The sequence below is a fragment of the Lonchura striata genome, chromosome 36, assembly GCF_050655825.1.
Source record: "Lonchura striata isolate lonStrDom1 chromosome 36, ASM5065582v1, whole genome shotgun sequence".
Taxonomy (NCBI): Eukaryota; Metazoa; Chordata; class Aves; order Passeriformes; family Estrildidae; genus Lonchura; species Lonchura striata.
Window position 1 is genome coordinate 9,747,298 of NC_140738.1, and position 22,524 is coordinate 9,769,821.

Below are 22,524 nucleotides of genomic sequence, written 5' to 3' on the forward strand. Positions count from 1 at the left end.
GCTCTGCCTTCAGCTGTGCAGATTCCATCTGTGCAAGCAGGCAGAGCTTGGGGTGAGGGGCAGAGGGAATCAGCCAATTCCTGCCCCAGGCAAGAAGAGCCAGGTACATTGTCCCCAATTTGCCCTGACAGTGTTAATTTGCATTTCTAAAGCTCCTCTCTTGGCTGCCTGTTTATGAGTTAAGGGCTCACTTTTCAATCTCTTCTAGCTTTGCAAAATACAGCCAAGACATGAACATCAAGGAACCCAGACCAAAATTTTGGTTCCTGGAAGAGCATCACAGAAACATACACGAAAAATTTCCAAGGCAATTCACATTTTTCTCCTTCTCAGAATAAAAACTCATTCTCACATCTCTGATCTGAACGTAACCGCCAATATAGAATTGGGAGTAATACAAAAAATACTCTAATGCTCTAAACTTTGCATTGAAACTGCAGGAAAAAGAAAAACTCCACCCATATGTTTAAGGGACCCTTCAGAGACATTTTGGGATCATCATCCCTTTGGCCAGGACCCCTCCCTGGCTTTCCCTTTTCTCCCCTCCATGGGTGCCCTGCCATGTTCACTACCCGAGGATCCCAGGGCACTCACTGATGAGATTTTCAGTGCTCTCTCCCTGCTGACTCTTCACAGACCCCCTGATGTGTCACTCGTCAGTCTCCTGGTCACTCCCAGGTCCCCAATCAATCTCTGGTGCCGCCGCCAGCCAAGGGAGCCGATCACCCAAAGTGGGTGAGGCACCTTCAGCTGCACTCCCTGCCCGCCGCCCCGGAGGGTGGAAGGAATTTGGAATGAGCCCCAGGGTGTGCGGAAAAATTGACATTGCCAGAGGATTCTGTCCACAAAGCAGACAGAGGAGTACTGTAAAAGTAATTTCATTCCTAATAAAAGGGAGAGGCCATGGGACATTCCCAATGGGACCTCTCCAATTGTTGGAGGACACAGTCTCCTTTTCATCCTAATTTTCCCAGCTGCATCTCCCTTTCCTTTTCTGTGTTGGCTGAAATACTTGAGAGCTACAGACTTCTCAATCCACCTACTACTTACCCCTTTCATATGCACCCCACTTTTGTATAGCAGATGATATTCATGGCGCTGTTAAGGCTTTGTTGTTCTTCTCCAAGTTAATGAATTTAGCAAGACCTTGGCTGAGCAGCAGTCTGTGTCATCAAATAACATTTTCGGAAACCAATGGATTCTCCTGTCACACATGTACAATTCTCTGGCCCTGTCTCCGAGTAGATTCACAGCATCTGTTTGTAAAGACACTTTCCTGTTGTTCCTTCCATGGGGTCCCCCGTTTGTGGGACATCCCCCCTGGAGCAGGGTGTCCCCTCTGTGCTGCAGCCCCAGGGCTCGGGCAGAGCTCAGCCAATCAGAGCCCGCGGCGCTGATGACTCACCAGTTGCCAGGCAGACTCGCAGCTCCCCGCGTTCCCCACCTGGACCCACCTGCGCCCCCCCTCGGCCCCATGGCCCCGCGAGGGGAATTTGGGGAGGTGGGAGTGGGGCAGCGCCAAGGCCGGGCCCCCCCGCGCTGTCCTGGCGGGAGCGGCTGCAGTGGGGACCGAGTGCGGGCGGGAGCGGCCGAGAGCCCAGCGCTGCCCCAGCCCGACCTGCCCCAGCTCCATCCCTGCCCCTGCGCTGGGATGCTGTGGGGCTGGGGGGAAGAGGGAGCCGGCAGTGGGTGCTGGGCCTGGGGGCAGGAGGAGAAGGGAAGGAGAAGCAGGCTTGAGGAACAGAATGGTCAAACGATGGACATGGCAGGAGAGGGTGGGATTGTGCAGGAGAAGGAGGAATAGGAGGAGGAAGAGGAGTGTGAGGAAGAATAGGGACACAGGAGGAGGAGGAGCAGAAACAAGGATCACCACGAGGTTCCATCCCTCCTTGTATCTATAGCCTCCTTTCAGCCCCAGGAGCATTGCCAACCCACATGCAGCAGGTGACTGTTGAGGGGTTCCACGATTTTCACAGGGGTGAATCATGGCATTCCTCAGCTTTATTGGGTTAAATGTTGGTGATTTATTTTTTTTTAGGGGCTGAATCTTTTTGTTTTGGAGGAATTTTTTGCTGAATCTTGATGTTTGGGGAGGTTTTGATCTGTGTCTTAAAGTTTGGAGGATTCTTATGCTGAACCTTGGTGTTTTGGAGGTTCTTATAGACACACAATGCCCAATGACTTTGTGAGATGAAGTGGGGACAGGAGGAACTCCCAGTCCAAGATGCTCTGTTCTTTTTTTTTTTCCCCAGACCAGGATTTTTCATTCCCGGGGAGGAATGAAAATGGAGGAAATGGAGGAGGAGGAAAAGCCCTGGAGATCCCACACAAGGAGTGGCAGCAAACCCAGCCCAGGGAGCTGCAGGGAGGAAAGAGCCCCCCTGAGCCAGGAAGGTGGGCAGAGATCCAGCCAGAGCTCAGAGCTGGTGGAGAAGCCTCGTGGCAGGGAGAAGCCCCACAAGTGCTTGGAATGTGGGAAGGGTTTCAGCCGGAGCTCCACCCTGATCGAGCACCAGAGGATCCACACTGGGGAATGGCCCTACGAGTGTGAGGAATGTGGGAAGCGTTTCCGCTGGAGCTCCAGCCTGAGACTTCACCAGAGATTCCACACCGGGGAGAGGCCCTTTGAGTGTGGGGAGTGTGGGAGGAGCTTCAGCCAGAACTCCATTCTGATCCAACACCAGAGGATGCACACTGGGGAAAAGCCCTTTGAGTGTGGGGAATGTGGGAAGAGCTTCAGCCAGAGGAGCAGCCTGATGCAGCACTCGGTAATCCACACTGGGGAAAAGCCCTTTGAGTGTGGGAAATGTGGGATGAGCTTCAGCAGAAGGGCTACCTGATGCAACACCAGAGGATCCACACTGGAGAAAAGCCCTACGAGTGTGGGGTGTGTGGGATGAGTTTCAGCCTCAACTCCCAGCTTACGGAACACAAAAAGATCCATACTGGGGAAAAGCCCTACAAGTGTGGGGAATGTGGGAAGAGTTTCAGAGAAAGCTCAGCCCTGATTCGGCACCAGGTGATCCACACTGGGGAACGGCCCTACACCTGCTTGGAATGTGGGAAGAGCTATGGGTGGCACTCAGACCTGAGAAAGCACCAGCGCATCCACAGCGGGGAGAAGCCCTACGAGTGTTCCCAGTGTGGGAAGAGGTTTCAGATCAGCTCCAGTCTCCTCGTACATCAGCGGAGTCACACAGAGGAGAGGCCCTACCGCTGCCCCGACTGCGGGAAGGGTTTCAAGCACAACTCCAATCTCACCGTGCACCGGCGCATCCACACCGGGGAGAGGCCCTACGAGTGTGGGAAGTGTGGGAAGAGCTTCTCAGAGAGATCAAACTTGATCAAACACCAACGGAGGCGCCACTAAGGGGGGAAGCCCTGTGAGTTCCCCAAGGGTGGGAAGAGCTTCTTATGCTCCTCCCAGCTCCATTCCCTATGGGAGGATCCACGTTGGATGATCCTCAGTGACCTTCATTGGGCAGTCTTGGTGATCTATGGGCCTGGTTATCTGTGTTGGGAAGACACTTGGCTGGGAGGCTCCACATCTTCCTCGTTCCCTGCGGGCACCTAGATAAAGCCAGTGGCAGGAACATCCATTGGGGCACAGACCAACAATGAGAATTCCTTGGGGAGAGCAGATTTAATGACTTCCAACTCCATAAAATCTTTTGCATTCAATCCTATCTTCTGGTGGCATCAAGGAATACTGAATGGTCTTGGAGGTATGTCCTAGGTTGACTATATGATGCTTGTATCTCCAGTTGTCTGTTCTGTTTATAGTGAATTATAATTTTTGCACCTTTAAGACTTGTTCCAAGAACAAAGGAGGGAGAGAAGGGCAGAGTTTGTTTTCAGAAACTGCACTCACTCCTCCACATTCCTGCTCCTGGGCCAGGTTGTCTGCAGATGGACAGACAGAGGTACAGAGCTCTCCTTTGCTGTTAATTAGTTTTAGCTAGCTGTGGCAGAGAAGTTCCCTGGACTGTGGCTGCTTTTCCCTTTTCTTTGGACCTGTTTAAACCTGCTCTGGCCTGAACACCCAGAAGAGCACCGGCAGCTCACACCTGTGGCCCAGCGGGCCAGGCCTGGACTGTGGCATTTCCAGCACTGGAGGGACTGATAAGAGACTGAGTGAGCTGAGCTACAACCCACGGAGGGACTTCCTGAGTTTGTCTCTCTTTTAGAGCAGCAAGAGGTTTTATTGTTTAATATTGTTTAGGTTTTATTCTTTAAAAAACAGTTTTTTCCACTGTTCTCCAAGGAGATACTTTTCCCAAACTGGCTGGGGGAGGAGCCAATTGAATCTGCTTTCCAGAGGAATCCCTTTGGAGGTTCTCTCCCAAATTTGCTCTGAACCAGGACAAGGTCTTTTCCAACTTCAGGGATTCCACGATTTTGATTTCCTATTGCCCAAGGGTGTCTTCTGCAGCCAGATGGTGGAAAAACTGGGGAAAAGACCAAGATTTTGGAGACAATGGGGTAGAAACTCCACCAAAAAGGTTCTTCCCTCCACCCAAGCACGTGGATCCTCAGCTGGCATGGACATGGAAGTCTTTTTCTTTTGGCCTTGATTTTGTTTTCATTTCTCTTTATCCCTTTAAAATATCCAATATTGAAGTAAAAATAGACATTGAACTAAGTTAGTGGATGTGGTCATGGTAGGACACAGACATGGTGGGACACGTGTAAGAATGTGCCCTCTGTTGACAGAGTAGACAAGTTACCTTTTGTTCCCTTAAAAAGGACAAAAGGCCAGGTGTTTCTCTCCTCAATTTGGTTGAAAGACACCTCATAGGACCTCTGGGACTTCACCTCAAACTTAAGGGTAGCTAATTGGACAGGAGCCAAAAAGTCCCACCTAAGCAATTCCCTAGAAAAGAAGAGAACAAAAGAAGTTAATTGCTTTAGTGAAGTGTTTTAGCAAGAGCAAGAGCCTCTGCCCTGACTTGGCTTTTCTCTGTAAAAAGCTTTTTTATTTTTGCCTTTTATTAAAACTTTTTATTCCCAACACTGTCACATGAGCCATCCTGCTTGTTTTATGCCACCTGAGGTAGCTGAGCTATCAAGGGTATAATGCTTATCTCTGAGAGCTTATAAGACCAGGCTCAAAAAGAGAAAAAGCATTAGACATGGAGAGTGACATGGGCACGCATGGACCTGGAGGGGGACAGGGCCATCCCTAGGGACATGGGGAGACACAGGCATGGATGGAGACATGGGGGGCAGTGACAGGGATGGAAACATGGTGGGGAGACAGCCATGGGTGAGGACATGGTGGGACATGGCCAGTGACAAGTGGGGACATGGCCATGGCCGGTGCCATGGGAGGAACTTGCAGGGGATGAGGGGGATGCTGGGTTTGAGGGAGTTGAGGGTTCCTGGGCAGGACTTGGACCTTGCTGAGGCCTTTGGGGAGCCCAGGCCGAGCGGCTCCGGCTGCACTGGGAGAACCTGGTGGAGGTTCTGGGGCAGCTGCTCAAGGACCCCTGACCTGGAGCCCCAGCTGGGCACTGGGCTCCTGGAAGGGGATGAACATCCTTGTCCCTAGGAGGGAAATCCCAGCACCCCCAGGGTGTCGGGAACAGCTGAGGGGCCACAACAGGGAGGGGAAAGCCCAACAGAGCTGTTCTCCTCCTAAGCTACATCCTAAAAGTCCCAAAACTCAGGGATTCCTCCCAGGAAAAAGCTGCCAGGAGCTGCCTGAATTGAGGGAAAGGGGGGATGTGATCCTCAAACTGAACAGGAGGGGCCTGGATCCCCAAATCCAAGCCCAGGGGTGAGAGGTAGAGCTGGAGGCACAATGGGGAAAGGGGTGGGAGAGCAGGGGAAAAGAGGATTCTGACCAGGAGAGGAATGGGACCCTCAGATTGAGTTGGGAGGGGTCTTTGGGTTGGGGGAACAATGGGAGTGGGGAGGGAAGGGTGGGGATGGGATCAAAAATGGGTGGTTCCATGGGCATCCCTTAGTGTCCCCATCGCTTGATCCCTGGAGTGATTTCCGTGAGGCTCTGGGAGGGGGGAATGGATCTGCACTGGGTGGGTCCCCAAGCCCCCTGCCCATACCTGGGGGGCTCATGGGAGGTTCCCTCTATCCAAACACTGGTGCTGCAGCCATGGGGGAGAGGTGGGTAGGAAAGGGGGATCTGGGGTGGTCAGGGAGGAGGAGCAGTAGGAATAGGAGAGAGAGATGAGGAGGAGGTTAGGGAAAAGAAGGAGCAGGAACAGGAGGAGGAAGAGGAGGAACCGCAGCAGATCCACACGGTTTGTCTGCCCTTCTGCCGAGTCTGCAGCTCCCCTGGTCAGGGCAGCATTTACTCCCCCAGATCCTGCAGGTAAGTGGGGAGGGGGAGCTCACCCCAAATCCATTGGGGGATTTCTGGGAGTTTTTTTTGCAGGGAAAGGGATATTTGGATCTTGCATTGCCCCGAAGGTGAGACGCAGATGCCCCTTTGGAGACTTGTGAAGGGTTCCTGTAGTGATCTCTGTACCGGCTGGGGCAGTGGTAACAGTTTGGGGGGGACATTGGTTTTGGGGTTCCAATTGGCATCGGAGTGGGGAGAGCAGCAATGGCCAATCCTGGAGCTGGGGGATCCCAGCAGCCTGGAGGAGTGGGGGACTCTGGAGATGAGCAGAGTCTGGGCCCATCCAACTGTGAACAGAGTGGTGACTTCTCGAGCTGGACTTGGGCAGCAGGACCAAGGTGCTCACCCTTTGTTTTTCCCAAGCCGGGATTTGTCCATCCCAACCTTTGTGCAGGTGGAGCTGGTGGAGGCTGTGAGGTAAAGGAAGATAGCATGGAACACTGAGGCAGGTGAGGAGGAAGTCACTGCCCCTTTCCCCCTCTCCTCTGCTCCACCTATCAGCCCAACATTGCCCCTGGCTGCAGGACAGCGCTGCTGCCAACGCTGTCCTGCCAGGGATGAATTGGTGGGATCTCCTTCCCCTTCCCTCTGGCATGGAGGCAAATCCCATCCTCTCCTTGTCCACCCTCCTTCCTCTTCTCATTCTATCCTTCTTCCTTCCACAATCCTTCCTCTTCTTTTCTTTCCTTACCCCAGGCACTGAGCTGCAGACAGAGACCTGGGAGGACAAATCGCTGCTCAGAACCTCTGTTTTGAGGCTTTTTTGAGCAGCTCCACAGCATGGGAACCCAATGGGGAGGAAAAGCCCTGGAGATCCCACACAAGGAGGGGCTGCAAACCCAGCCCTGGGAGTTGTGAGGAGGTAAGAGCCCCTCTGTGCCTAGAAGGCAGCCAGAGATCCATTTGGCACTCAGAGATGGTGGAGATGACTCATGGTGGGCAGAAGCTCCACAAGCGCTTAGAATGTGGGAAGGGCTTCAGCTGGAGCTCCGGAAATCAGACCTGATCTGGCGCCAGGTGATCCAGATGGGGAATCAATTAGCCCTACAAGTGTGGGGAGTGTGGGAAGGGCTTTGGGTGGATCTCCAAGTTCATCAGCACCACAAGATTCACACCAGGGAGAGGCCCTATGAGTGTCCCAAGTGTAGGAAGTGGTTTCTGAGAAGCTCCAATCTCATCGTAATGAGCCAAGGGGTCAGCTGGAAAAGTATTTAGGATAATTGAAAACTGTGGATGAGTCAAGGGGACAGCTGGGAATATAACTGAGATAGTAGAAGATTACATATTTTAGTTAAGATTTTAAAATTAGTTAAGAAGCCAAGTTAGCTAGCAAAAATCACATGCCTTAGTTAAAGAGTAGCAAATATATTAGAAAAGTAAAGCTAGGAGTGACAGGGATAGATGTAGGAATTGTGAAGGAGCAGAGACCATAGAAATATCTTGCCTTAAGAATAATCAGCAGTTAGGAGAGGCTACCATGACCAGCAGATCAAAAAGTCCTGCAAACTGGCCATGGGTGAAGAGTTTACCTTGAGGAAGACAGCTTTCTTCCTCCCTTACACCCACTCCCTTATTTCAAAATCCCAAAGACCCAGTTAAGGAAACACGATTGCACAGCCGTAATGGATATTCAGCTGATTATAATACGAAGCGGGCAGGTAATGATTATGTATTATGTGTCCTTAGAAACAGCTTGGATATGTAAAACCTTTCCTGTATAAATAGAAAGCAGGAGTCTGCAACTCCTCGCACATGTACTTGGAAATGATTCCACATGTGTCCAGCACTGCAATAAAATACCCTTCTTTCCAGCTTTAATTAGTTGAGGAGCCGTCTGTCCATGCTTCAGTGCATCAGTGGATTCACACACAGGAGAGGCCCTTCTGCTGCCCTGAGTGCGGGAAGGGCTTCAAGCACAGCTCCAGCCTCGTCACCCACAGGCACATCCACACCGGGGAGAGGCCCGGTGAGTGTCCTGTGTGTGGGGAGAGATTCTCCAGAAGCTCTCGCTTGACCCAACACCGAAGGAGGCACCATTAAGGGAAGCCCTGCGAGCACCCCCAGTCCCAGTGTCACCCCCTTTCCTGCCCACAGAGCTCCTGAGCCAGCGGCGGCCGCAGCCGCTCCCCATGGCCTTGCACAGGACCCCCTGTGATGGGGCAGGGAGGATTCGGGAGGGTTTGGGAGGATTTGGGGAGGATTCGGGGAGGATTTGGGGAGGATTTGGGAGGATTTGGGCCGTGGCGGGGCGGGTCCGGCCGGGACCGCTGGTCGCTGCGGGTCTGCCCAGCAACTGGTGAGTCATCAGCCGCGCTGTCTCTGATTGGCTGAGGGAAGGCGGGAGTAGGAAAAGGATCGGGAGAGATCCCGCCCCGAGCACCAGCACTGGCAAAACAGTCCCAGCCTGGGCACAGGGAGGGAATTTATTACCATCTGAATCACAGCAGGAGAAGGGAAAGAAATCTCTCCAACACCTTCCCCCCACCCAACAGGGATCACCCAGACCAGGGGTTATCAATGATGGAGAGTCGGGGGCATCTGAGTTGGGATCAGAAGCCAATTTTATTGAGTGTACCAGGTGTTTATATAGAGTTTCACTTGTATGGTGCTTATATAGGGCTCTATTTTTGGTAACATTTTCCCATTGGTTACACTTCTTTATGACATCACATCACCTGGTAACATTATTTTATCACTATGTCTCACAATATGTTTCTTGGTCACTTCTTGCCCAGGGAGACTTTCTCTGTGTCTGTCTCTCCCATGGTTTCTGCTCAGTCAGGCAGAAGAAGAAGAAGATATCAGGCCCCTTTATCAGTTCCACTGTACTCTCTGGTTTGTTCCCCATACCTCCCCCTATCTGTTCAAACAAAAATACATTCTTAAGTGATTTGTCTATTAATTTTTTCACACAATATAAAATACAAGGAATAAGCATAACAATACATAATATAATCCTAATACATATAAGCCTATTTTAACTAAATTTATTATCCATCCACCAAGTCTCCAATCCCCCAGAAGCTGATCTAGCCCTGTAAGCCCTGATACCACTGGGTAATCATAACCATTTTCCCAAGGGCATAAGTCTGCTAGAGGTTAAACAGGTGCTGATGTGGTGGCGAGGTCCTGTTCACAAGGGTTCTCTTCCAGTGTTGATGTTCAAGGTGAATCTGTAACTGATGCAGTCAAAGACTCTCAAAACGCCTTCACATTGTTTGCTGGAATTCACTTGGAACCATTCTCTGTGGACATGCAAGCAAAACCTCTACCCCAGCCTGGTCAGAGAGAAAGCCAGGTAAACTTTCCTAGGAATTGTTCTGGGGAGTTTTGAGAAGGCTGAGAGAAAGAATTAAAGCAATCTTGCAGCTGGTGTTTTGAACAGTTGTTTTCTTATAAGATGTTTACTAAAGGGTGTTTCCTTAATTAGCCAATCATGTGAGGTGTGTTGATTAAAGGACCAGTCAGGTCTACCGGTGTTGGAGCAGTGTATAAAAAGAAATGGGTTCCTAATAAAATTAATATTAGTCTCCTGGAGAGAGTTAGATTTTATGTGTCGCCTGACTCTTGTTCCTGACTCAGTGGTGACACCAGGTGACATCAGGTGACCTAAGGATAAAGCCCCAATATCTTACCAGATCCTGGATCCTTCACTAAGGCAAGGGATTTTTCCTTTTGTTGCAATTGTGAATTACAATTAAAATGTCAAACAATCAGGGGTTGGGGTCCATCAAAGATCATTTCAAGAAGTTGAACACATAAAAGGCTTTCTGCAGTCTCTCCGAAGGGTTGTCCTCTCTGGCCCCCCTTTCTATTGTACCAGGAGACGCTTGAGGGAGCCATGTTCAGTGACAGATTGGCCTTTTGAGGAATGAGGAATACCTGTTTTGTGCATAATTCCCCAAAGGCAAAAAAGGTAGCAACTCAGCAGGAAGTATAAGCTGGGCCATTGCCTTTACTTCAGGTGGTATACCCAGAGTTACAAAAGCAGCAGTGAAGTTCTAGAGACATCTTTAGCCGTTTTCCCTGAACGGGCTGATGCAATGTCTTGGTTTGAAAAGACAGGAGTCTGTGTAGGAAGGCAAGACCCTCCTGTGAAATGGAAAAGGTAAACCCCCCTCCCTCTGAATTACCACAATTTCAAAATTAAAAGGCTCTCAAGCAAAGATATGGGAATGGGAATAACAGTTCTTTATTAGGAAAAAAACTAAATTAAAAAAAATGCAGTTAGTACAAACAAAACTAGTGATGGAGTCAGAAACCTGACACCCTGAGGAGTCAGGGTGTTGGTAATAGTCCAGTTAAATGGTGGCTCCTCCTGGAGTGGCTGATGAAATGCTGCTGAAGTGGTGATCTCTAGAAGGGTGGAGTTTTCTCTGAAGGTCTGGTAGTAGTTGGGCCTGGTCTTCCTCTGGGAATCCAGCAGAGAAGAAGCTGCTCCTCGGGGAATCCAGCAAAGTGTCTGCCAGTGTCTCAAAAATGCTGATTTTATGCAGGAAGGAATGCTTGGCTCCTCCCTCTGGGTGGAGCATCTCACAATGGGATGATGTAACTTTACTGGTCATGCAGTGAGTCATTCAATGGTCCATGAACAGAAGATATCTCCCCAGAGGGAGACATTGTTCTTGGAAGAGATAAGAAAACTGCCCAACCTCCAACAGATGGCAATAGAATACATGCTGATCTTACAAGCCAGGACACCCCACATCCCCATTGTCCCCATTGTCCCCAGTGTCCCCCTACTGTTCCAATGTCCCCAATGTCCCCGATGTCTCTGATGTCCCCAATGTCGACCCGTTATCCCTGATGTCCCCCCAAATGTCCCCACATCCCTGATGTCTCCCTATTGTCCCTTATGCTCCTGCATTGTCCCCATGTCCTCAGTGTCCACCCATTAGCCCCGATGTCTCTGATGTCCCCAGTGTCCCCTCCCCATTGGCCCAAGTATCTCAATGTCTCCAATGTCCCCACATTGTCCCCATGTCCCCCAATGTCTCCTATGCCCCGGCACTGTCCCCCTGTCCCCAGTGTCTCTCCATTGTCCCCACATCCCTGATGTTCCCACATCCCTGATGTCCCCCCACATCCCCATTGTCCCCGATGTCCCCAGTGTCCCCCCACATCCCTGATGTCCCCACATCCCAAATGTCCCCCCGTTGTCCCTGATGTCCCCACGCCCCATGACGCCCTGTCCCACTCCTCAGTGTCCCTGTTGGTGTCCACGCGGACGCCGCAGACGCGGGCGCTGCTGGGGGCGCCGGGGCAGCTGCACTGCGCCTTCGCGCCCCCGGCCGAGCCCTTCACGCTGCAGTGGCTGCGGCACCGCCACGGCGCCACGCGGCGCCTGCTGGCCTTCGACTCGGCCGCCGCCCGCCGCACCGAGGCCGCGCCGGGGGTGCTGCTGTTCCTGGGGGGCCACGGGAGCCCCCCCGGCACCGCGCAGGTGAGGGGAGGGGCTGCGGAGCCCTGTGGGGACAGCGGGGGGCGCCACCGAGCGGGGGGTGTCGGGTGCTCCCGGCCGCCAGGGGGCGCTGCTGGGAGTGGGCGGCCTCAGTCCTCCTGGCCACTGGGAGGCGCCAATGGACAGCCTTGGTCCTCCTGGCCACCAGGGGGCGCTGCAGGCATGGAACTGCTTTGCTCCTCCCAGCCGCTAGGGGGCGCCACTGGCAGTGGATGGTTTTGGCCCTCCCGGCCGCCAGGGGGCGCTACTGGCCCGGAACAGCCTCGGTCCTCATGGCCGCTAGGGGGCGCTGTGGGCATTGAATGGTTTTTTGGAAGGTTTTGGGAGCATTTTTTGTGGCTTTTTGGGAAGTCCTGGGGGGTTTGGTGGGTGATTTTTGGGGGGTTTGTGGGGCGGGGTTTTGGGGGCATTTTTTGGGTTTTTTTGGGGGAATTTTGTGGGTGATTTCTGGGGACTTTTTTTGTGTGTTTCTGGAAGGGTTTAGCGGGTGATTTTTGTGGGTTTTGGGAGCATTTTTGGGTTTTTTTTTGGGGGGCGGTTCTGGGGGTTTTTGGGCACAGAACGGCCACGATCCTCCCAGCCTCCGGGGGGCGCCACTGAGGCCGAACGTTTCCTCAGTCCTCCCAGCCGCCGGGGGGCGCCAGGGAGGTGTCGCTGCAGCTGCCGCCGCTCTCGGGGTTGGACGACGGCGCCTTCGTCTGCTCCGTGAGCGCGCCCCAGGGCAGGTGCAGCAGGTGCTGCGGCTGCACCTGATTGGTCAGTGCCGGGAATGGGCGGGGCTGGGGCTCCCAGTCCCTCCCAGTATGTCCCAGTCCCTCCCAGTTCCTTCCCAGTCCCTCCCAGTATCCCCAGCTCACTGTCCCGTGTCCCAGCCCCTCCCCGGGTGTCCCTGCTGCCGTCCCAGCTGTCCCCGGGGCTCCCGGCCGAGCTGCACTGCGACGCCGTCGGCTTCTTCCTTCCAGTGGAGATCCGCTGGGAGCACCGCACCTGCGGCCACCCCAGGCCACACTTGGGGGACACTGAGGGGGACACCGAGGGGGACACTTTGGTGACCACCCTGGGGCCCGGCTGGGACGTGCCACACTGGGTCACTATGGTGGTGGCGGGTGAGGGACACATGGGGACATCAGGGATGGGGTTTGGGGACACCTGGGGACATTAGGGACAGGGTTTGGACACAGCTGGGGACATCAGGAACAGGGTTTGGGGACACCTGGAGACATCAGGGACAGGGTTTTGGCACAGCTGGGGACATCGGGAACGGAGTTTGGGACACTTGAGAACATTAGGGACAGGGTTGGGGACACCTGGGATGGAGCTGGGGACACAGGAGCAAGGCTGGAGACACTGGGGACACCGGGACCAGGGTTTGGAGGGTCTTGGACACCAGGACTGGAGCTGGGGACACCTGGGATGGGGTTGGGGACATTGAGGATAGAGTTGGGGACACCAGGACAGAGTTGGGGACATCAGGAATGCAGTTGGGGACAGGTGGGGACATCGGGAATGGGGTTTGTAGGGTTTTGGGACACCAGGGAGGCCTGGGGACACCGGGGATGGGGTTGGGGACACTGGGGACAGGACTGGGATCTCCTAAGGGACATCAGGAGCAGAGCTGGGGACATCGGGGGGTGGCCGGTGCCACCAGGACAGGCTCGGTGCCACCCAGGGGTGCCGGTGCCACCCAGGGGTGTCAGTGCCACGTCCCCAATGTCCCCACAGGTGCCACCATGCCCAGCGTGGAGGACATGGCGGGGATGGCCCTGGTGGCCTTCGTCATCGGGGGGCTCAGCCTGCGCCTGTGGCCCTCAGCGGGGAGGTGACACCGGTGTCCCCAATGTCCCCAGTGTCCCCCTTCATGTCTGCGTCCCCATGTCCCAGGTGTCCCCAATGTCCCCAGGTGTCCCTTCCTCTCTCACTCCAGGGGGGCTCTTCATGTGACAGCTCCAATGTCCCCAAACCCCCAAAAATGTCCCCAACCACAAATGTCCCCAAGCTGCCCAAACTTCCCCAATGTCCCCAAATGTCCCCAATATCTCGAAGTCCCCAAATGTCCTAAAGTCCCCAAATGTCCCCAGTGTCCCCAAATATTTCCAAAATAAACAGGAGGGTGACATTCCTCCCCCAAACCAATGTGTCCTGAGTGGGGATCGGGGACATTTGGGGACACTTGGGGACGTTTGGGGGGTCTGGGGACATATGGGGACATTTGGGGAGTTTGGGGACATTTGGAGACATTGGGGACATTTGGGGACACCCGTGGGGTTGGTGACACTTGGGGAGTTTGTTCCAGTTTGGATTTTAAGGTTCTTTTTTAAAGCATTGATTAAAAAACCCAAAGCACGAATTTAAAGAATTTAAAGAACCAATTACCCAGCTCCAATTGTTCACTGAATTTTTTTAAAAAAGCAATTTTAGAAAATTCTGTTTCCCATTTTATCGATTTTTCATCAAATCTTTGCTTTTGTCACAGGAGAGAGAGGGGCAAAAAAGGGAGGAAAAAGAAGAAAAAAGGAGAAAAAAAGGGAAAAAAAAGGAGAAAAAAAGGAGAAAAACAGGAAAAAAAAGGAGATTTCCCCCTCATTGTTCCTTCTTCTCCCCACAAACAATTCAATAGCACTGAGTTCTCAATAATCAATAGCAGTGATATATCAATAATCAATAGCAAGGAGTTCTCAATAATCAATAGCAGTGAATTATCAATAATCAATATCAGATTATCAATAATCAATAGCAAATTATCAAAATCAATAGCAGGGAGTTATCAATAATCAATAGAAGGGAATCATCAATAATCAGTATCAGTGAGTTATCAATAATCAATAGTGAGTTATCAATAATCAATAGTGAGTAATCAATAATCAATAGCAGTGAGTTATAAGTAATCAATAGCAGATTATCAATAATCAATAGCAGTGAGTTATCAATGATCAATAGCAGGGAGTTATCAAAAATCAATTGCAGATTATCAATAATCAAAACACCAATCAGTTGTTTCTGAAATTCTAAAAGTTTATTAGTAATAAAATAGTTATTAAAAATATAAAAAATAAAAATTAAATAATAAGAAAAGAAACAAAATAATAACAAAATAAAATTTAAAAATAAAATCAGAGTAATAAAAATGTGGACAGCAAGGGTCAGGCACCACGAGCCGATAAAAAACGAAGAATTTCAGACATCCGGGAGTTTTTGGGCACTGTGGAAAATAACAATCAGTTGGTTTTGAAATTTTAAAAGTTTGTTAGTAATAAAACAGTAATTAAAAAATAAAATAATAACAAAAAATAATAAAATATTCTTGGGCACTGTGAAAAAATGCCACTTGCTGGTTTTTAAAATGTTAAAAAATTACTGATTCAAAAAGTTAATTAGTAATAAAATAGTTATAAAAATAGCAATGAAATCAGAGCAATAAGAATCTGGACAATGAGGGTCAGGATGATGACAAGACAATAAAAAGCAAAGAATTTCGGACATCCGGATGTTTTTGGGCACTGTGGAAAACACCAGTCAGTTGGTTTTTAAAATTGTAAAGGTTTATTAGTAATAAAACAGTTATTAAAAACCAGCGATAAAATCAGAGCAATAACAATGTGGACAATGAGGTGAGGACAGTGACAAGACAATAAAAAGCGAGGGATTACGGACGTCCGGATGGTTTGGGCACTGAGCTGCCAAAGCCACGCCTTGAACAAGGAATAACCCTAAAAGCAGCAGCCTGTTGCATATTCATCGATCTCATGCATGATGCATCAATCCTGTCCAGCCACAGAGCCCGGAGCAGTGGCAGCCTCTGCTCAATCCCGCGGCGCCCGCAGGGCTGAGCGGGGCACGGAGAGTGAATTTCCTTTAATCAGGGAGCGCTTGTGGCAGCACATTGCTCTGCCTCCCAGCATTTTCCACAGAGGAGCACGGAGGGAAACGAGAGAGAAAACAATTTCTGTTTCTGCTCCTTGTTTTAGCATGTGGAACGTGTTTGCAGAATTGTTTAACGATTTGTTACCCAAATTGTTGTGGGGTGGTTGCTGGGTTGGGTTCTGGTGAGGATCGTTTGAGCCTGGGGCCAATCCAACCCACCTGGGGCTGGAATCTCAGAGAGGGTCACGAGTTGTGAGGAGTTACATTTGGGAGTTAGAAAAAGCAGGTTTGTATTTTAGTATCTCATTTAAACAGTATATTAATCTATATTAGTATAGTTCTAATAAAGAAACCATTCATCCTTCTGAGCTGGAGTCAGGCATCGTCATTTCTTCCCCCTGGCTCGCCTGCATTTACAATAAGCTGTAAATTCTTTTTCTCTGGAAGATTTCGGTGTCCTGCGGCTGCCGTCCCGGTGCAAGTACCTCATTCCTTTCTTCCCACGCACAGAATTTCTATTTTAACCACAAAAGCTCCGTTTTAACCACAAATCTGCATTTACCCTGCCATTAAAATGTTAATACAGCACTACTAATCAATGTAACATAATACAAACCCTATTCAATATAATACTTGCAAAAGCCAACCATAAAATATGCATTTTTCACAGAGGACACCCCGAGGCTGCTGCAGGGACAGCGATGTCACCACTGTGACGTCGTCGGGGACGGTGACATCATCAGGGACATCGCTGCTGTCACTTCTCCCCCCTCCCCAAACCACACTGGATTTGAGATGAATTCGGGGAATTTTCTGGGAATTTTCATTGCAATTGTCCCAAATGCTGATGGGAATTCCTGGGGTGACGTCACTGGGGACACTTGGGGACATTCTGAGGACGCTCTGGGGACACTGATGGGGGTGGGGGTGGGTCAGGGGCTGAATGAGCCCCTCGGTGCCTTGCAGCAGAGCCGGGTTATAAATGACAATAATCAGCTTTTGAAATTCTGTATTGCCTTCTGCACGTTGTTATTGATCACGAGGATTTTGCTGTGGTACTTGATATTGATTACTGATAATTCCTTGCAGCTGCTCGCTGGTACAATAAAATCGATCTGTTTATGTGTGCAGCGTATAACAAATTTACTGCTAGAGTAATAAACGGATATTGTATCATATGCCTTAATATATTAAAAATAGATAAATATTAAACAGATCAATAATAAACATTGAAATAGAGACTATGCAATGTTAAAATGCTTTTGTGTGACTGACTCAGGTGTAAAACAATTCCGGTGTTTCCCACATCTGTGGACCAGCCTCACCAGGTGATACCAGTGACACAAAGCTCAGAAGAATTTATGAATTTATCAGGGGGCCTGAAACAACAGGGTGGAACCATGAGAAGAAATCAAAAACATTGACTTAATCTACAGAATGTCCTGCAGACAAGTCAGAGGTGAGACCCAAACACGAGTTCCTGGGACACCCAAACCTCCCAGGAGTGTTTGAATAATGTCAAAACTCAGGAGTGTGTTCCTGGCCCTGCAGTGGAACCGGATCCGGAGAACGAAGGGTTAAGTTGAGGGGGAGTTCTTTGGCCGAGCCCCAAAACCCTTTTTTATCCCTGATTAAACTTTGTTTAGTAATCCCTTAGCGAACTTTGTTTTTCACACCCGGCTGGGATTTGGGGGGCCGGGGGGGTCCTTGGACAGCCCCCGCTGCTGAGCACTGACCCCCCCTCACCGAGCACCGGGACCCCCCAAAAACCGCACCCGCACCCCTTCAGTGCCCCCGACCCCCCCGAGCACCGGGCCCGGACCCCCCTTTGTGCCCCCCACCCATCACGGGGGTTCCTCCCCCTCCCCTTTGACCCCCAGAGCCGCGGGACCCCCGGGAACAGCGCCGGGAACGGGGGGGCCCAGGGATGTGAGAATTGGATTCGTAAAGGATTCCCAAATCCTGGCAGAAAGCTCACACTGTCTTGGACTTGTCCATGCAAACTCTGAGATTTTATTGTGCCAGCGAGCAGCTGCAAGGAATTATCAATAATCAATATCAGTATGAGCACCTGAGCAAAATGCTGGGGGTCAATAGGAACCTGCAAAAGGCAACAGAGAAATGCCAAACCCAACAGAAAAAGCAGAAAAATGCAAAAGGCAGCAGGGGAATGCAAAAGCCTTCTGAGTGCTCTCAGAATGGCCCCAGGTGCGGCTGGTAACGTCATCCCAGAAACTCCCATCAGCATGCGGGACAATGCCCATGAAAATTCCCAGAAAATTCTCCGAATTGGTCTCAGATCCTGCACGAGGAGGGGACTGGTGACGCCAGCGCTGTCCACCAGGATGTCACTGTCCCTGATGGCATCAGAGCGGTGCCATCGCTGCAGCAGCCTGGGGAGATCCTCCACGGCTTTTTGGCACCGCTGGGCCAGGGCGCGCCTGCTGGGCCACCGGGGCCGCCGGAGCCACCACAGGGACTTAAGAGGAGGTCGTGGATGTCCCCAAGTGTCCCCAGCAGGTGATCCTTGCCCAGGCAGGCACTGGCATCCCACAGCTGCTCAAACCCGGCCACTTTGGCCACCAAGGCCTCAGGGACATCGGGGGACGCCTTCTTTGTCCCCTCCAGGATGGCCTCAATGTCCCCGAGCCGGCGCTGCAGCTCCTCGGGGAACCACCTGCCTCCTTCACACTCTTCCACCAAGCGCTCCAGCGGCCCCAGGGCCACCTGTGCCCAATGTCCCCTTCTGGTGGCCACCATAGCTTGGCTGCTGGCCACCACGGCCTCTCCCACGGCCTCGTTGGTGGCCGCAGCCACCTGGGCCTTGTGCTGGTCCTGCCGAGGCCCTCTTTTCCCTGCCCAGGGCCACCTTCAGCTGCTGGGCTGTGGCCACCAGGCTGCTCCCAGCTGTCCTCCTGCGGGTGGCCACGTTCTGCAGGTCCCCGGCCCGGATGGCAGCGATGGCCGTGTCCCAGCGGGCGTCGCGGAGCTCGGTGGCATCCCAGGCCAGCAGGGCCCGGCTGTCCTCGAGCCTGACCACCAACTCCTGCCAGGCCCAGCCCGCAGCTCTCACATCGGCCCAGGTGCCCCTGGGGTGGCCCCAAGCACGGCCAGGGCCTGGCCCAGGGAGGGGACACCACGGTGGCACAGGGAGGTGACATCGCCCTGCTCCAGGGTCTCACGGAGACTACAGGTGAAGTTCCTCAGGTTCCCGTGCAGGGACTCTGGGGACATGAGCTGCTGCTCGTCCCTCTGTAACCCAGTCACGGTGGCTGCCACCTCACCCAGGGTGGCCACCACATTCACCAGTGACTCCAGCTGGTAAGGGGACACCTGGGGAGGGGACAGGGGAGGTGTCAGGGACCTGGTGGCACTTGTGGCCTCCTGTGGTGGTCCCTGTGTCCTCCCAGGGTCCCCTTTGTCCCCTCCTGAGGGCTCTGATGTCCCTTCTGTCCCTTTGTCACCCCCTCATCCCCTCTGTCACACCCCTGCCACCCCCCACTGTCCCCTCTTCTTGCCCAGGGAGCATTAAACTGTGTCTGTGTCTCCCACAGTTTCTGCTCAGTCAGGCCTCAGATATCGGGCCCCTTTATCAGCTCCATTGCTTTACTCTCTGTTTTATTCCCCATACGGGGGCACCAGGGCTCTGCCCAACGGGGGTCACTGGGGATCATCCAGCCCGGATCCTCCCATGGGGGATGGAGCTGCAGCAGCGCACCAAGCTCTTCCCTCACTCTCTTCCCTCACTCCAAGCTCTTCCCTCTCTTCCCTCACTCCAAGCTCTTCCCTCACTCGGGGCACTCACAGGGCTTCCCTTAGTGGTGCCTCCGTTGGTGTTTGGTCAAGGTTGATCTCTGTGAGAAGCTCTTCCCACACTCCCCACACTCCCCACACTCGTAGGGCCTCTCCCCTGTGTGGATGTGCCGGTGCACAGTGAGGCTGGAGTTGTGCTTGAAGCCCTTCCCGCAGTCGGGGCAGCGGAAGGGCCTCTCCTCAGTGTGACTCCGCTCATGACTTAGGACATCGGAGCTGGTCTGAAACCTCTTCCCACACTGGGGACACTCGTAGGGCCTCTCCCCAGTGTGGATGCGCTGGTGTGTTCTCAGGTCTGAGCTCCACCCAAAGCTCTTCCCACATTCCAAGCACTCAAAGGGCCGTTCCCCAGTGTGGAGCACCTGGTGCTGGATCAGGCCAGACGTGTCTTTGAAGCTCTTCCCACACTTCCCACACTCGTAGGGCCTCTCCCCGGTGTGGATGCGCCGGTGCACAGTGAGGCTGGAGTTGCGGTTGAAGCCCTTCCCGCAGTCGGGGCAGAGGAAGGGCCTCTCCTCTGTGTGAATCCGCTCATGTCTGAGGAGAGTGGAGCTTCTCTGAAACCTCTTCCCACACTCCCCACACTCGTAGGGCCTCTCCCCAGTGTGGATCCTCTGGTCCTGGATCAGGCTGGATCTCCAGCTGAAACCCTTCCCACATTCCAAGCACTTGTGGGGCTTCTCCCTGCCATGAGGCTTCTCCACCAGCTCCGAGCTCTGGCTGGATCTCCGCCCGCCTTCCTGGCTCAGGGGGGCTCTTTCCTCCCCACAGCTCCCTGGGCTGGGTTTGCAGCTCCTCCTCCTGCAGCATCTCCGGGGCTTTTCCTCCTCCTCCATCCAGCCACGCCCTGGCAATGACAAATCCTGGTTTGGGGAAAAAACAAGAGAAGAGCACCTTGGACTGGAGGTTCCTCCTTGCCCAAGTTCATCTCAGGAAGTCATTGGGAATCTTGTGTCTGTAAGAACCACCAAAACACCAAGATTCAGCCCAAACACACCACAAACTTCAAGACACAGATGAAAAACTCCCCAAACATCACAAGTCAGCAAAACCTCCTCCAAAACATAAAGATTCAGCTGCCACATAAAACCAAAGCCAAACCAAATTTAACCCAAGAAAGCTCAGAAACACCAAGATTCACCCCCTGAAAATCGTGGATACCCCTCCACAGTCACCTGCTGCATGTGGGGGGAGCAGCGCTCCTGGGGCTGGGGGGAGGCTGCAGACACAGGGAGGGGTGGAACCTTCTGCTGCTTCCTCTTTCTGCTCCTCCTCCTCCTCCTCCTCCTCGTCACTCCTCATTCTCACACGCCTCTTCCTCCTGCTATTCCTCCTTCTCCTGCACAATCCCATCTTCTGCCACCTGCATCCTTTGACCATTCTGTTCCTCAAGCCTGCTTCTCCTTCCCTTCTCCTCCTGGCCCCAGGCCCAGCACCCACTGCCGGCTCCCTCTTCCCCCCAGCCCCACAGCATCCCAGCGCAGGGGCAGGGATGGAGCTGGGGCAGGTCGGGCTGGGGCAGCGCTGGGCTCTCGGCCGCTCCCGCCCGCACTCGGTCCCCACTGCAGCCGCTCCCGCCAGGACAGCGCGGGGGGGCCCGGCCTTGGCGCTGCCCCACTCCCACCTCCCCAAATTCCCCTCGCGGGGCCATGGGGCCGAGGGGGGGCGCAGGTGGGTCCAGGTGGGGAACGCGGGGAGCTGCGAGTCTGCCTGGCAACTGGTGAGTCATCAGCGCCGCGGGCTCTGATTGGCTGAGCTCGGCCCGAGCCCTGGGGCTGCAGCACAGAGGGGACACCCTGCTCCAGGGGGGATGTCCCACAAACGGGGGACCCCATGGAAGGAACCACAGGAAAGTGTCTTTACAAACAGATGCTCTGAATCTGCTCAGAGATAGGGCCAGTGATCTGTACATAAGGAAGTGACAGGAGACACAATCTGTCTCAGAAAATGTTATTAACTGATGACACAGACTGCTCCTCAGCCAAGGTCCTGCTCAGAAGTTCCAGAAGAAAAACAAAGACTTAACAGAGCCATGAATATCATTTGCTATATAAAAACAGGGAGCATATTATGGGAGTATGTAGTAGGTGGATTGGGAAGTCTGTACCTCTCAAGTACTTCAGTCAATGCAGAAAGGGAGAGGAAGATGTGGCCAGGAGAATTAGGATGAAAAGGAGGCTGTGTCCTCCAACACTGTCCGGGGCGGCGGGCAGGGAGTGCAGCTGAAGGTGCCTCACCCACTTTGGGTGATCGGCTCCCTTGGCTGGCGGCGGCACCGGGGATTGATTGGGGACCCGGGAGTGACCAGGAGACAGACGAGTGACACATCAGGGGGTCTGTGAAGAGTCAGCAGGGAGAGAGCACTGAAAATCTCATCAGTGAGTGCCCTGGGATCCTCGGGGAGTGAACATGGCAGGGCACCCATGGAGGGGAGAAAAGGGAAAGCCAGGGAGGGGTCCTGGCCAAAGGGATGATGATCCCAAAATGTCTCTGAAGGGTTCCTTTCGAGAATGCTGAGGTAGTTTGCACATTCCCCCAGAGGTAATTAAGGACATGGACACCCAGGGAGGAAATAAGGGAAATTGAGAAGGCATTTGGAAAACAAGGGAATGGAGGGTGTTGGTGTGCTGGGAAGGGATCAGGTGAAGGGGAGTGTGCAGCAATATCATTACAGCAAGAGGCAGCAGGAGGAATCTATGTGGTAATAAAAAGGATGACGGAAAAGAGAGAAGGAGAAAAATACTCAGGATTGGGATGATTTTCAGCAGGGTCTTATTCTCGAAATTTGCCAGCTGATCCAGATCCTTTCCATCCCCGGTTTCCAGGAGAGGAAAAGCAGGAGGTCAGGATGCCAGGGGTTTTTCTCTGGGTTGAATGACCCAGAGTGGGTGTGGGCAATCTCAGAAGTAACACTACCCACGAACAAAAAGGAGCTGTGACAATGCTGAGGATTAGAAGGGAATTACACAACCTGGATTGAGGATTCTCTGTTCCAGCCAGAGCACTGTAGGACTTTTTAACCCCA

At 52.6% G+C, this 22,524-nt stretch overlaps 3 protein-coding genes and 1 long non-coding RNA gene across 4 annotated transcripts in view; 3 read left to right on the plus strand and 1 right to left on the minus strand.

Moving 5' to 3' along the window:
• Nucleotides 1-5,011, plus strand: part of LOC110484435 (uncharacterized) — a 308,610-nt gene extending 303,599 nt beyond the window's left edge. Inside the window, 2 exon segments of the mRNA XM_085565453.1 lie at nt 2,495-2,826; nt 2,829-5,011. Coding sequence (XP_085421579.1) covers nt 2,495-2,826; nt 2,829-3,370 — 874 coding nt within the window. The 3' untranslated portion in view covers nt 3,371-5,011.
• A 2,034-nt stretch (nt 5,012-7,045) lies between these two features.
• On the plus strand, nt 7,046-9,334 carry LOC146764131 (uncharacterized). Its single transcript, XR_014950978.1, has 2 exons — nt 7,046-7,226; nt 8,177-9,334. It is a non-coding gene; the product is annotated as an uncharacterized LOC146764131 (long non-coding RNA).
• A 283-nt stretch (nt 9,335-9,617) lies between these two features.
• On the plus strand, nt 9,618-13,648 carry LOC146764132 (tapasin-like). Its single transcript, XM_085565454.1, has 5 exons — nt 9,618-9,645; nt 11,569-11,807; nt 12,444-12,530; nt 12,730-12,931; nt 13,548-13,648. The coding sequence occupies exons 1-5, from the start codon at nt 9,618-9,620 to the stop codon at nt 13,646-13,648; spliced, it is 657 nt and encodes a 218-aa protein (XP_085421580.1).
• A 439-nt stretch (nt 13,649-14,087) lies between these two features.
• On the minus strand, nt 14,088-21,162 carry LOC146764133 (uncharacterized). The gene has a single exon (XM_085565613.1). It carries the CDS (start codon nt 20,333-20,335, stop codon nt 19,502-19,504), a length of 834 nt encoding a protein of 277 aa, XP_085421739.1. The 5' UTR covers nt 20,336-21,162; the 3' UTR covers nt 14,088-19,501.
• Nucleotides 21,163-22,524: the final 1,362 nt, after the last annotated feature.